This window comes from Eretmochelys imbricata, chromosome 3, assembly GCF_965152235.1.
Source record: "Eretmochelys imbricata isolate rEreImb1 chromosome 3, rEreImb1.hap1, whole genome shotgun sequence".
NCBI classification, from domain to species: Eukaryota; Metazoa; Chordata; order Testudines; family Cheloniidae; genus Eretmochelys; species Eretmochelys imbricata.
This window is the reverse complement of record NC_135574.1, coordinates 137,785,544-137,801,491: the sequence shown is the minus strand read 5'-3', so window position 1 is coordinate 137,801,491 and position 15,948 is coordinate 137,785,544. Positions and strand designations below refer to the sequence as shown.

Genomic DNA, 15,948 nt, shown 5'->3' with positions numbered 1-15,948 from the left:
TTGTGTCTCTTTACACCCTCTGTCTCCATGCCAGGCTGAACATAAGCCTCCTCTCCTAGTGTGAATTCCTCTCAACAACTCTGTCTCTTTCTCTCCACCCCATACCTCAGACACCAAGTGTAGGGATCCATGAAGGATATTCCATGGGGGAAGAGAGTCTGGAATGCCAGAGAAACATGTGTAAAGATTATAGTTACTTTTCAAACTGAACTAAAACAAATACAATTAAATGTAGTGCTAAGAGCCTACTAAAATTATACCACTGCATGTGTATACCCTAGTCCTGGACCAGGACCCTATTGTGTTGTTAGGGCCTGTACAAACAGTACAAAAATTGCTCTGGTCTCAAAGATCTTGCAATCTAAGTAATGAGATTGTCTCTGAGCATTAGTCACACAATATATAGCTCTCTCTCCTTTACAACAGCAACGGAAATTGGACATATGTAGACAAGAATCAGTGTCCGAAGTAAAGGATTGAGGGAAGGGAACTCATCACAGATTAGCATCTCTCCTTTTCTGCAGCTATTCTGAAGACTGAGCTGGTTTTATATTAACAGAAACTTTCTGTATTATTTAGCAGGTTGTATCTTATGAGATTAGGCACCCAGGATATAGAATGGATGTCTATAGTTACATTTTTGAAATTCAAATAAAGGATAAAATAATAGCAGCAACATACAATATGTAGGATATAAAAGAACAACGTTTCATGGTGGGGAAATATACATACTGGGATGGATTCTCCTCCGTGAACAAGCTGCACTCAGATGCACTGAAGAGTGGATCCAGCCGCAGTGCCCTGATCTTCCAATATCTGCTCCCGGTAACGGGAGGATTAGCATACTCAACTCTTTCTCCACCATATTCTTCCCGGGCCCCAGTCTGCCTCCTTCCCTACCTCTTGTGCCGAGGACAGGTGGACAGAGGGTGGGTGGAGCAGACTACCCTGTCTCTGCCAACCTTCTGCTAGCAGACAGTTGTCCTGAACAAGTAAAATTCTCCACTTGAAATTTGCAGCCAGTTGTGCTGTGCTGACAAATGTGTGCTGCTTTATGGAACAAAGAGGACATAGCAAACTAAACTAACCCCACAGCTATTCCTGGTTTCTTTCATTTAAAACAAAACAAAAAACAAAACCCTTTCTATTGAATTATTTAATCTCCCTTTTCACACCACTTTATTTATTCTGTTTATGTCGTACATGTGGACAAGGCCGGCTCCAGGTTTTTTGCTGCCCCAAGCTCCAAGAGCGCAACTGCCCAAGCAAAAAACAAACAGAAAAAAAAAAAACCCAAAAAAAACCAGAAGGGGGGCCGGAACGCCGCCCCTGGAATTGTGCTGCCCCGAGCATGTGCTTGCTTTGCTGGTGCCTGGAGCCAGTCTTGCATGTGGACATGACCACATGGGACAATAGTGCATGGCACGCCAAAGTCTGAATCTACAGTGCATCGCCTTGCCACACAGCAATATCCCATGCTACAGTGCACGAAAAGTTCCATGGCATGAACTACAGAATTCATAGCGCACTGCAGCCCCACCCACATGAGATATTACTCTGTGGCAAGCTAGTGTGCTGTAGCTTCACGCCCCGGCTTGCTACTATGCACTAAAGTTCTGTTTAGACAAGCCTGTATTCTTAGAGATGTGTTGCTGTTTCATTTACTAGCTGGAGATAAAAACCATTGCAAGGCTCAGCTTGTGCGAACTCATGTTCACTTTAAGCAACAAATACAATAATTTAATCACAGGAAAGCAAGGCAAACCCCATACAGTGAACAAAGTGACACATTTTTCTTCCCTTTTTTGTTAAAGAATTGCTGTAAAAGTCAAAAAAGCCAAATGCAAAGGGGAAAAAAATCCACTAACACAGTCACAGAACATTAAAAGCTTATAAACTTATATAAATTATATTTCTTATAATGTAAATCATGCGGATGGACAGCACAGCCACTTTATTACTGTGAAGGTAACGTACTGTGTAGGAAACTGTAATCAAACTTTTAAGAAGATGCCAGAACATAAGAATTCTAAAGTTACTTTAAAGGATTTAAGAAAACCAGAACTTCCATTGTATATATGTGGCATTGTTAGGGACTTTTTCATAAATATTTGCCACTACTGTGAACATTTCTAGTCTGGTTCCTACAATGAATCATGAGATGCCAAAAATTCCTACATGTCATCCAGTCAGTATACACATGCAATGGGAGGGGAATTGTTTATAAAGCACCTTGAAAAACAAACCTTTATAAACCATCTATAAAACTATGAATCACATGTAAATGGGGCAGATAAATATTTCTACAAAAGTAGAACAAAAAAGACTTTATTTCAACAAAATTTCAGCCACTGCACTTTTTCATTTTCCTGCTCTTCTGTGACATTTTGTGTGCGCACAGCCTCCATGTCATTCAGGAAAAAAATAAATAATTGGCCACGTACCTTACCGGTGTCTAAGTCAGTTGCACTAATGAAGAACTAACAGACTATTTGAGAAAAAACTCATAATAATTGGCAAGGGGTACAAATCAAAACTATTTTGAGGACAGGAGAAGACCAACATAGGCCCTAATACTATAAATTGTTCAGGCTACCTTCATTAGAACTGTGTGAAAACTACAGACTGAAATAGGCTGGCTGCACAGGGTCACTTGAGAAGACTACTTTGCACAGGCTACTCAATGTAACAATCCCAATTATACTGTCAGTTCTGCTGCTCCTCATCCCTGGATGCTGACACACAATCAGAAGATATCACATGCTTGAATGGCTGGCCAAACGACAGACCAACTTTTTAAATGTTACGTAGCACTAAAGGAACAATACCTAGTCAAATAATGTCTGTGTAAAGATTATCACTAAACATTGCCAAATCTATGGCACTGAGATATTGAAGAGGACTGTTATAAAAAGCAGTCTGGGTTTGGAAAATTCCTATACTGTATTGCCCTGTATATGGACACATGAGAACCATAACCACCATAGAGAAACCACCACCATACCTGCAAGCCAATGACAAGTTTGAATGAGTGTTTCAACTGCTCATTTGAAAATTCTGATTAAGAGCATGTTCTTGTGTGTCATTCCTGTGTTAGTCTGATTATCAGACTACTAACAACAAAAGAAAGACTAATTGGAAGGTAATTTATTTTGAGCAACTAACTATTCAGAATTCTCTTTATGCTCATGTAGATGTGAGGCTGCAATAGCTTACGTACCAAGGCTTAACCTGCTTAGTAATCTTTACATTTATAATGGTCCGGATTTTTCCCAGTGTACTACAATTCTTTCAATTTCAAGAAGTTTTTTGATCAATGTATTTTTTCCATTTTGCTTTTTCATTTTTATTATGCATTCATGTGCATGTACTATATAAACAGATACACATACTATAACCTCAGTTACTGTGGTTATTTTTATGGTAGAAGAACTTGGATGGACAGAAACTTTCAAGCATTGATTTTCAGATAAGTCACTGAATTCTTATCAGCCTTACCCATTATATTTACTTTAAAATACTTAATAAGAACAAATTGCAAACTATATATTGTGCACACATACACATATATTAATGTTAGATACTATATAGAGATAGATACATATACTTGAAATTTCACCTGTGCTGTTAGAATTTTTTTTTTCCCCAGAAACTCACTATTTTAATGGAAAGGAAGAACTATGCTTTTAGGAACATAACTTAGTTTAAACCTTGAAATCACTGAGTTTTTGAAGTCAGAATTGTTAGTTCCATTAACTTTCATATGTGTATGTGTAGTTCACAAGTGTGTAAGTAAACAAAGCTGTCAACTGTACTCTGGAACAACCACAACTATAATGTACAATTTAATCATATTTGCATATCTTATTTTCCCCCCAGACACAGGATAAAAGTTATGAGGTTTGTTTCTGGCTATTATTTTAGGTTTGTTCTAGCCACTTCCAGACACCATGTAAAGATTTTAAAAGCAATTAATACAGGGACATAGCTTCATTTGACTACAGAGGAAGTTAGTAAATGTAGCTAGCTTCTAAAATTATTACCCATACTCTCCTTTTTTATATATTTGTAAACACCATGCAGAACAACAGTTTGAAAAACAATCAAACAAACAAACAAACCCCATACATCACAGCTTCCTATTGCAGCCCAGGTATGCGTAGATAGATACCGACCCAAAAGCATGGGAAATGAAGAGTACTCACTTGTTTAGCCTTTGTCTTTGTGATGGTGTCTGAAATTGGTTTCTTCCTCTCTTTAACAGCTGTTTTGGAAAACAGTTCTTCAAACTCATGATAATCTATAGAAGGCTCTTCAATTTTTTCCCACACAAGTGAAGCATTAGAATCTCTAAAGTTAAGCAAAAGACCTATGTAGAGCAATGTCAAACTAAATATAGTCACAAATGGTGGAATGAAGAAAAATAATGTTAATATTATTTTTGAGTGACTGCTACTTTCAGGATTAGCAGGAGTTTAATAGACTATATTTTGGATCTGAAGTCCTCCACACCCCAGTTATGCTTCAAACTGCTTTCTATTCACATGTGCCACACAGTTTGCGTTATCACTAGCTCAGTATATAAAAAAAAACACCAGAACTGGAAATAAGCTTGGGCTGAGAAAAGATAAACCCACTATTAAGTGACAAAAAATATGAAGGTGAAGAAAATGATAGGCAGGGAGAGAAGAATATTACTGAAATCAAAATTAGTATTTCCCTATGAGTATGAAATCAGTATTTCCATAAACAATGGGCATTCTGCAAAACAGAGAAATACATTAACAACAAATCTGATGTCAGCCAGAGCAGCGTCAAGCAACGAGGGTCACAGGCAAGTGGGCCTTTTACATCATAAGGTAGGAGACATGGGGAGCGAGTGTGCGCATATCATGGATTCATTTGGAGACTCAAACTACCTGAGTTTGCAAGTTGCTTGAGACAGGACCTTGGTGCTGGTGGAAAGGAAAAAAGGTACAAGCAACTTACATTTGAGTCACAAAATGCCTGACACGTATCACATATTGAGAGCTGAGGGTCCACAGAACCCCATAGGATCAGGCCCAAAGTTATCCAGAAAATGGTTCTTTAAAAGATTTCTCAAACAGCGCAAATATATACATTTTTCCCCCTCTGCACTGACCTGTTCTATATAAAAAAAGGGGGGGGGGGAGGGAAATAGCACTTCTTACTAATATGCTCTCTGTAGTTCATAAAGACAGTATTGAAATATTACCTTTGTAAAATAGCTTTCATGGGTAATAAGCAGTTTAAGTTTAATTTTAACATACAAAATGCTAAATGCAATGAGCATTTTATTTAAATGGCAGTTAAAATTAAAATTGCAATTATATGAAAATGTGTATGTTGTAAAGAACTATTTATAAGACACTAAAGCACTTAGTTAATTTCACCCCATGTTATTGAAACACGCTTGGAACAAAAACAAATTCTCCATCTTCACGTTGTACATATTTTACCTTTTACTATGAAGCTGAATTCTTGTCCAATAAAGAGGCTTCATGGGTCGAGAAGGTTCTATTGCATGTTTCCTGCTCCCTTTATCCTGATTCATCCCCAGTACAAATAAACCGACTGGTAATGGAGGAGGAAGAACCCCACAGACTTGTGGAAGGCCGAAAGTTGGCAAGAAGCCTCCCTGGGCTGGTGGTGGAAGAGAAAGAGCTGCCCCATGTGGTGGCGGCGGAGGGGCAGGGGGCGGCATTCCTACACCAGGCAGTGGTGGGGGAGGGGGCGGCATTCCTACACCAGGCAGTGGTGGGGGAGGGGGCGGCATTCCTACACCAGGCAGTGGTGGGGGAGGGGGCGGCATTCCTACACCAGGCAAAGGAGGTGGGCATGGCATTCCTGCACCAGGCAGTGGTGGGGGAGGGGGCGGCATTCCTGCACCAGGCAGTGGGGGGGGAGGGGGCGGCATTCCTACACCAGGCAGTGGTGGGGGAGGGGGCGGCATTCCTACACCAGGCAAAGGAGGTGGGCATGGCATTCCTGCACCAGGCAGTGGTGGGGGAGGGGGCGGCATTCCTGCACCAGGCAGTGTGGGGGGAGGGGGCGGCATTCCTGCACCAGGCAAAGGAGGTGGGCATGGGATACTTGCACCAGGCAAAGGAGGGGGTGAGGGTGGGGGAGGCATTCCCATACCAGGCAAAGGAGGTGGGCATGGGATTCTTGCACTAGGCAAAGGAGGGGGCGGGGGAGGGGGGGGCATTCCCGCCCCAGGCAGAGGAGGGGCCGGAGGTATTCCTGCCCCAGGCAGAGGAGGGGCTGGAGGTGGGATTCCCGCACATGGAAGAAATGGGGGAGCGGGAGGCAGTGGCATCGCTCCATCAGGCAAAGGTGGGGGTAGAGGAGGTGGCATAATTATGCCAGGCAACGAGGAGCCCAGGGGTGGCACTGCTGTGCCAGCCAAAGGCAAGAAAAGTCCTGAACCAGGCAAAGGTGGTGGGGATGGGACACCTGCACCAGGCAAGTGTGATGTGAAGGAAGAGCGTCCTGCTCCAGGCAGGGGAACAGATAGTTCTGTGCCAGGCAGTGGGGGTGGGATGCTACAAGTGGGTTCAGAGGATACAGAAGGGAAACAATCACTGCAAGTCACACTCTCAGTACTTCGAGACTGATGGGGAGCTGGCGATACAGTCACTTCTTGAAACAAAGAAGAGGATAGATCCATGTCAGGTCCTGCACGAGGTGGCTGTGATGTACTTTCTGTGGACTGGCTTTCATCGAGCTGCGTCGAGATTAGTTTTGGTGACAGAATTAAAGATACTTCAGAACAATATGTGGGATGTAGTTCAAAAGTTGGCAACGGCTGAGATGGCAGTTCAATTTTATCCCCTTCCAGGTGGGGAGGAGACTGTGGCAGTGCGTTGGCTGAAGGCTTTGAGTGTGTAAAACTATCTTCTACTGGTGAAGTTTGTACTGATTTTACTTGTAAAACTGTTTTGGGTAGAACATTCTCTTCATCTGTTTGAAGATCCACATTACCACGTTCCCCACAAACTGGGTGTCCACTCTCACTCTCTTGGTCTCTGCAAGGAATCTGTGCCTCCGTTGGGGCTGGGAACTGTTTCTCCAGTTCTGCGATTTTGGTCCTCAGATCCTCGATGGTTTGTTCCAGCTGCTGAATTACATTAGCACGCTCCTCAGATTTCAACTCGAAATCATCCTTCAAAAAGAAAAAATAAATCAACACACAGAAAGAGGAGATAACCGTTATCAGCACACATGGGCAGTGAAGCTAAATACGGATTAGCACCATCCACTGCTAGAGAAAGCAATTTGCTTCTACACTCTGTAAGAATGGAGACACCATATTCCCAGGTACAACCTACTATGGAAATTAGTTTAGGCACTCACACTATAATTAGTGATTATAATGACTTCATCAGCACGTGTGTTCTTTATATTGTGATGTTATTCTCCTGTCTATAGTACTGCTTTCCAAAGATGGACAAAGAACCGCAGAGCAGTGGATTAAAAGTACTGCAACTCTCTTTTTATGGTTAGATGTAATAGAAGAGTTATACAAATACTTAAATTTGCACAAATTTTCAGTAATGACTGAAAACATTTTAAGTATTTCTTTAGTACACTATTACTGTACATGATAGACGGGGTGAATGACCAAATGTTACATTTGAATACATGCTAAACTAGCCCAGGCCTTATTCACCCAAGAATGGATAAAAGAAAACAATATGGAACCAATTTTTAAAAGAATGCAATCATATTGGTGTACATGGCAAAGTTATGATGGCAGAAAGTCCTGCATGTTGAATACAGTAAACTACACAGCATAGTATTTGAGCTAGTAGAACCATAACTAATTGGAAAGAAAAATGACAAGAAATAAGAAAATTAGGAGCTACTTCTTCTCCCCAAGTTCAGAAAGCATCAAAACTGCTATGTTTAAGGGCATAAAACAACCACTAACAAAGAGGGATTAGGGAGAAGCTTCCTTTATGAGACGGTTATTCCCTAATTGCCAACTTTGAAGCTTCTTGCAGTTTCCTCTGAAGCATCTAGTACTGTTGGAAACAGATTACTGGAATATATGGACTATTCAATATGCCAATTCCTATGTTCCTAAATAAATACCAGTAATGGAGTGTGTTCTGTTTAAATGGAGATGTGCTTTATCAAAACGCATCACAAGGAAACAATGTAGCCCAGGGATAGTGAATAGTAATGACTGGTGCTTTATCAGGACCACAATTCAAGAAGCTAATCAGGCAATAGATACATCAGAAATTCTGAAGCATTTCAATACAAATGTTCCCAGATAGAGATTTAAGGGAACAGGAATGCTAAAGTTGAATATTTTTTTCCCCACTGCTGTACTTCATTAAATGTTAAGGATTTTTTTAATGGTATCCTCTCTTGACTGGGACAACAGAACAACAACAGGGAGTCAGTAAGGTAGATTGTGTTTTACAGTCTGTTCTGCACACATTCAGGAGATGTGGGGTTTATTTTTCCATTCTCTGCTACAGATTTCCTTGGTGACCTTCGGCAAGTTACAACCTTTTTGTGCCTTTTGTCTCCCTTCTGTAAAATGGTAAGCCTCACAGGTGAAATTCAGGCTTCATCCAAGAACGTTTGAGAGTTACTGACCTCAGACACAATGGTGAGGAGTACCATAGAAGCATCTGTAAATGAATGCCCAATAGCTAACAGAGTATTAGCCTTTACTTGTCTCCCAGTCCTGAACATTATGCTTGTCATCTCATACATGACACAAGAATATATTTTAAAAAACAGCTTTCTTTGTTGTAAGCAAAGTTCTCACTACCAGTAATGATATATTCATAGCTTACTAAAATAGTTTCTACCGAGTTGTTTTCTGAACACAACATTTCAGGCATGTGTTTATCTTGGGATTTCCCAGGTCTCCTAAAGCATTCACTAAAATGAAATAGTAACAAGCGACTAACTCAGATTGCTCTCTACTCGAAGCAATTTACATCAAGTTACAATGCTCGGTCTCACAGAAAGTCTGAAGAGTCATTTGGATCTAAAATTATGAATACTGGCAAACGGTTCTCCCTATCAGATTTTAATGTGTAGGTAACAAGTTAAAGCAGGGACTGGGTGGCCATATATTTGTCTAGAGGTGGGTGCTAGTTACTGGCTGCTCAGCCAACAACTACATAGTGCTTTAAACAGTAACCTGGAAAGAAAGGCTAAAAGATAGCTTTGCCTATTGCTTCAGCTTCAGTTACAGGATATTCTGCTGGTACCTTTTTTATTATACATCCCATTAAAATTCAATCCATTTTATTAGCAACATTTTTGTTGAAAAACTTTATTATAATATAAAGGACAAACATTTTGGATTAGAATGTGTAAGTATGATGAAAAGAATATTACAAAACTTCATCCATCCCCATTATTCTGGTGTTTGTACATTAAGATCAATTTCTCAAAAATAAAAATAAAATACATACGGACTAGGACTATTTATACATACAAAATACCTATACAAATTCAAACATCAACTCTTCAGAATTCACTTGAGAAATATGACCATCCACTTTCAGCCATCGTAATATTCACTGGCTGCCACTTAACTTTTTTATAATGTTTAAATAATAAAAAAAAATTAAAGATATAGCCTTCTAATTTGTATCTAAAGGAGAAATTACATCCCTGCCATAAACCTATTTAAGTCAATAGAATTACACCAGAGATTAATTTGATCCATTTTACTTGAAGCTAATGCTCTAAGAATATTTAATATGGCAATGATTAATCTGTTGGTGAAGAATTACCACTGTTAATATTAATTCAGAACAAAGGGCCACTTAGTCTGCTTTTTAACATGTTACCATATCCATGAACAAAATATAGTCCTTGAAACTGAAAATTCGTCTTGACCTGCAGGAAGGCACTGGAACTCAATGTTACACAGTGGAATTCATCCTATGGGGCTGAAAATCCATTGCAAGAAAATAGGAATTTTAAAGCTTCATGATCACATTTAAAAAAAAAAAAGTCATAGAGCAATTAAGAGATGTGTTAAGCAATTACTCCAAAGGCAAACAAAAATGGGTAGCTCAGTGGAGGTGGTCTTCACATGAAGGTGAAGCAGAACTGCATTCCATCATTTTGTAGTTTATTTTAGCAGTCTTTTGAGATAGGAGGTTACATAATAAGGAAGGAGGGAGTGGATTTCTTGTCGAGTTCTTAATGTTTCAGTCTATTAGGGTCTCAGAGATGCCTGAAAAAATTAACTGAGAAAAGATGTCATAGCTTGAGACAAATCTTGGAAAACATTTGTGTGTCCAAAGAGACTTATACCAATTATATTTATTGAGGAAAACAGTATTTTTATGCTTTGACTATATAGTATTTGGAATCATTTACTTTAACACCCAAATGTTTTCCAAGATTTGTCTCAAGCTGGGACATCTTGCCTCAGTTAATTTTTTCAGGCGATGAAAGGATTGTTTCAAGAAAAACAAGACAATGACCTTCCACACACAAACTGATTTGGTTTTTGAAACATCTCCTAGAATGTCCTTAAAAGATTAATTTAGTTTATCAAATCTAAAAACCTCATTGGGGAAACTGGAATTCTTTCTGTGAGTTCAGCCAGAGAGAAAACATTGAATCATTCATACCTTTCAATTTTGTAACATTCATACTAACCAAAAATTCCAAATGCTTAGGGATCATTTAAATATGGGGCACATAAAGGGTGCCCCAAATTTGAAATGCCAATGTATTTTGTCTGGTTATGATCATTGATCTCTTCCCTTCAGTTCTTTTGCTGTAAGTTAAAAAAAATAATCAGGATCTGCTCAGTACAACTAAAATATAACTACATTAATTTCTATGTCCAATAATTCATAGAAAGGTTAAATCAAACCACCTTTGCTTTTAGAACTGGCCATTTCTGTATGTTTGAAGTAAATAAAGACTTTTTTACCTTGCCCATTAAGATGACAGCCCAAAGCTCCTTTAACCCTCCTTCCCCCAGCAAAAAGACTTGAGTTCTTCCCCCATGCCTTGGGTTTGCCTTCCCTCAGCAAACTATTATGAATGAGATACACTGAAGTTAAACCAAGATTTGCGTAAGTCACAGCAAGCTCTTAATATCCCTCAGTGGCAAGAAAGATTAGAAGCATTGGTTGATGAAACTTTAAATGTTCACGGAAACAGAAAAGGAAGACATTTTTCTGCTGCACATGTAAACACAGACGAAAGCCACTTCCCAGGAACCTGAAAGGTTTGCCCAGGTAAAAGACTGATCATGAGAAAGGTCCACATTAAAGTCCAAAGGACAACTCCACAGCAAAATACTGTGTGGCTTAAAAAGATGTTTGAGGGACCTCTGTCTTGCTTAGACTTCTTACCCAGGACATGGGTACTTTGAGGGAGTCTTCTTTCTGTAAAGGAAGAAAGAAAGGTGGAAGCTTAAGCCTCACTTTATCCAGGAAAAATGGGTTATGTATGATTCAAGAATAGGGAAGAAGAAAATAAGTATGTATGCACATTAATATACATTCCCTGAGATATAGAATTCGAGGGAGAGAAAATAATGTACCTTTAGCCTCTGAATATAAACTACCATTCTTAAATCAAAGATAATCTGTAATATTTCAAGAATAAAGACACATTACTTTCTACTTTTGGAAATTAACAGGTTTCTAGTGTCAGAGACTAAAAGCCGCCAAGCTGCATTTGTCCACCTCTGAGACTCCAGCAGTTTGTTACTTCATGTTCCAGATGAAGTTGACTCTGAGTGAGATCCATAATTAGACACTAAGCCGACATTTTTCATTTGGGATTTTATCCAGAACTTTATTGTATTGGTTCTACTAGGTTTGCAGGAAGAAGGCACTCTTTTTAACCATTCTGTCCACAGAATAATAAATTTTTCCAGGCAAAACAGAAGACAGGCTTGCAGGTCTTGCTTATCTGTGACAGTACAGCACAGCTTAAGGTTACAATGCATTTTAGTCCTTTCAGTTAGGAAAAATTGATAACTTCTCAGATCCCTAATGGTCCAAGGTTAACAAGTTTTAACATCTATTCTGAGAGCCCTGCAGCCCCAGCATAAAGAAAGGAGACATGGTATTTAGCAGCTAAGTCTCCAGTGCTGCAGCTGGAGTTGTTGAATGCTATTAAATGAGATACACTACTAGTGGGCATTTACTGAATTGTTTTCATATTCAGAACATCTTACAAAATATTATTTAATTAATCCTCCCACTCACCTTGTGACACACACACACACACACATATATATATATATTATATATTCTTATTTTACAGCTGGAGACAGTGAGTTAGAAACTGACTACTTTGCCCTTGGCTTCAGGAAAAGTCACTGTCTGAAAGCCTGATTCCCAGTCTCTTGCTCAAATTTCTAGACAATATCTTTCTTCTCCTAATATATTAGCATTCCACAGGTTTGGGAAGGGAGATACTCTCCAGACTTTGGTTATTCCTGGGAAAAACAGAGACTAGCACACAGGTAAATGTTCTAATAACAGTGGAAGATTTACTCTGCTACTTCAGTAGTTAGATCAATCAGTTACTTAAAACTTAATTCCTCAAAAATAATTTTGGTTCTAATGTTGCTGACAGAATGAATTGCTTATAAAATTGCATTATAGTTTTTCTTTTGTGCTTTCTGATTTTGAATCCTGTATTTTTAAAAGTTTCCTGACAGCAGACATTTCATCAAAGACTTGTAATTGTAGGGCTCTCCCTCCAGTTTCCCATTATGTGTGCCGTTGTGTTTAATTTTCCCAAGACTACACGGAAATCTAGCAAGAACTAGAGGTCTATGTGGAACTATGGATAGATGGAACTACAAGTGCGTTTCTGGCCTCTCCATTGTATTTACCTGTACTGAAAGGGGGTGGGAATAAAAACAGGTATCATATACTATAGGAACTGAAAGGACCTATACAGGATACAGAAAGTATCCCTGCCCACTGTGTGTGAACCTTGTGAAGAAATTCAGTCTTGCAATTCAAGGAGCTCTCAATATAGTGACCCCTGTAGTTCCCAGATGTAACAAATGAAAATCTGAGTTTCAAGGCGGTTTGCTGGACAGGGAATTGCTACTACATTCTTCTGTCTCTGAAACATGTTTAACAATCAGAATATACTCCTTTTTGGCCTTGTTCCCCCTAGTTTAGTGAGACAAGATATAATGGTGCTGTCTGATAGAAGCTATATGTACAAGCACCAAAAGGTAGCCTTCCAAATAGAGAAGTTTGAATTTATTTATTCTCAGTGACATATGACAAGTGCTATACCCTAAACAGTGATTAGCAAAATAAGCCCCACACTGCATGAATGCTCTATTCTATGTAGGTTCTTATCTCATGTTTATCACATTAGTATCTGAGCACCTTCCAGTAGTATATTAAGCAACAAGCTTAGCATGTCATGTTTTGTTCTCCCATCCTCTCCCAAGGGGGAGTAGAGTGAATATTGGAGAATTTAGTTGTGGTAGGATTTTGTTTGTAAATATAGCAACATAGATGTGTTTGTTAGAGAAAGCAAGGTCAAAGAAATCCACCTGACCTTTGTAGCCAAAGGAGGTGAGGTTTGTGACGGTCCTTAGCTCCTGAGGGAGGTCATTCCACAGTCTCAGGCTCACCCCACCAAAAAAAGCTATCTCTGGCACATATGAGCTTTACCTTTGTTCTTTACTACCAGAGGAGTGATTTTGTTGACCACAGTCTTCATCCCAGAGCACTAGGCAATCTTAGTCCCAGGCTATTGAGCATTTTGAAGATAAAAACTGAGACCTTGACTGTGTCTCAATGTTCTATGGAAAGTCAGTGTGGAGAGTGGAGAACAGGAGTGGGATCATGGTAACCCATGTTGGTGAGGAGACGAGTTGCAGAGCTCTCTATTGGTTGGAGTTTTCTAAGCACAAGATGGTTCACGCCGAGGCATATCACAATGCCATATTCCAGCTAGGTGGAAAGGCATGAATAACGGAGGTCATATCATGATTTACCAAGAGGGGACAAAGTCTTTAGCCAACCAGAGATGGCTGAAAGCATTACCTGCAGATGTTTAGCTTATGAAGCAAAATAGCTTAGCATCAGTGAGGAATCCAATAGCACTCCTAAACTTCTGACTAATTGTGAATGAAATGTCCTTTTAGGATTTTTCCTAACCCTGCTACAATCAAGAACCTCAAATTAGTTTGTTTTAAACCCCAGACACCTTAGATGAATCAGTTGTCTCCCGACCACGTTAAGCATCCCGGAGACAACACAAAAGCCAAGCATTACCACCTTCCACTGATATGGTACTCCTTTGCAAGATAGCACAAGGAATGTTTTTTGCAATGTTAGTGAACAGGAATGCCAATGAGGGTTTTTGCTTAGGTTTGGTTTTGCTAAGAAGTATCCTTTATAAAGAAGAACTTAAGTCTTTGAGGCTGCTCATCTGATATAGTTGGGTGCCGGTAAAGAGTTTTGAAAACAGGGTGGGATCTACCAGTGGACTTAGAAACACAGTAGCGTGCCCACCTTTTCTATATGTTCCTAATTGTCCTGGAAACTGCCTTAGTTGCTTTGTCACCCACTCCAATGAGAAGGGAGTGCATACATGGGATGGGTGTGGGGGAAGGAGAGGATAGTCTGTACTAGATTTGAACATAGAACCTTAGATTGCTCACTGTTGCCAGCTCAGATGCTCTACTAGTGACCAAAGAGGGGGCTGGCACAATAGGGCTAGAAAAGCTTAAGTCTTCTAGCTTATGAAGCAACAATACCATGCTTACTTCTGCCAACACTCTGTGAATGTGCAGTAGTCCTGCCTCTTAGTGGAGCAGATGGATTGAGGATGAAGGACTTCTTAAAAGGTCAGGAGATATGGCCTGTTGGTTTTCTTTCCTGCTTGTTATGAGGTGACCATTTCAATCAGTGATTTACATAAGTCATCTTCCTTCTTTGCTTCTTTTATGTAAATTTGTCCTATGTAGGTAGGTATGTAGATTGAGTTTTTAGATTAGGGAAGTCCAGAAATTTTGGCTAAGCTTTTATCATAAGAATGTTAGAACATACCCACCCTGCCCTGGGAATGGAAATATAGCAGAGTTTGAGCTGCCATAGACATTAACATTTTGGCACACTTGACAAAAGAGATGACCCTCCACAAGTTGGGCTACACACAGATAGTCTCTTTTGCCCGTCTTTGGTTCTATTTTAGGCAGCCCCCTTCTGAAGATGTTGGCCTACCTAAAAATAGACCAAAGACTGGCAAAATAGACTTTGTAGCTCAGTTTGTGGAGGGTTATTCCATTTTGTATGTATTAAGAATGGTACAGGCATGTTTCTTGTATTGCTTTTAATATATGGTCTTACTATCCACAGGTTAATTTATTTTCTGTTAGGAATGATTTTCCTAGCCATTAATGACTAGAGCCTCTTCTTCTAAACTGGGTGGGTTGAGACAGCCTACATGTGGGGAGCCCACTACCCTGCTTTAATTTCTCCTCCTGGAGCTCCAGCATTGAGTTGCAGAAGAAATTGTTGAGGAGTTTGAAGAGTTGACTTTCCCTCATGTTGGGTAACTGACCAGAGTTTATGACATTCAGACACCAGAGCCAAGAACTCTATAGAAAGCTCAGGAGGATACGCAATTTCCGGTCGTCAGGGATGTTGCTGAGACCACAGAATCATAGGAAGTCCCCAAAAGGGGCCATTGTCTCAGGCTTGTTGTCAGCAGGCTCAGGCAGGACAGCCTTAGTCACTGAGGGACACTCCACGAGTTTGGTGGCCTGGAAAGGTCAGATGGGAAGGTACTTGGGGCATAACATGCTAGAAAATTCTTATGCACCAGGAGTAGGCATCAAGAAATATTTACAGTGATGATGTGGTTATCCTTCCATATAGGAGAGGTTTGGTACTCTCTCACACCCCTGAAGTGTGAGCCTGATATTATGAA

At 39.8% G+C, this 15,948-nt stretch overlaps 1 protein-coding gene across 1 annotated transcript in view; it reads right to left on the bottom strand.

Annotated features, from left to right (window-relative positions):
* Positions 1–15,948, bottom strand: part of FMN2 (formin 2) — a 239,287-nt gene that overhangs the window by 146,537 nt on the left and 76,802 nt on the right. The window contains exons 5-6 of the mRNA XM_077812174.1: positions 5,481–7,186; positions 4,206–4,350 (exon numbers count right to left, since the gene is read on the bottom strand). Of these exons, the coding sequence (XP_077668300.1) occupies positions 4,206–4,350; positions 5,481–7,186 (1,851 nt within the window). The remainder of the gene's footprint in view (positions 1–4,205; positions 4,351–5,480; positions 7,187–15,948) is intronic.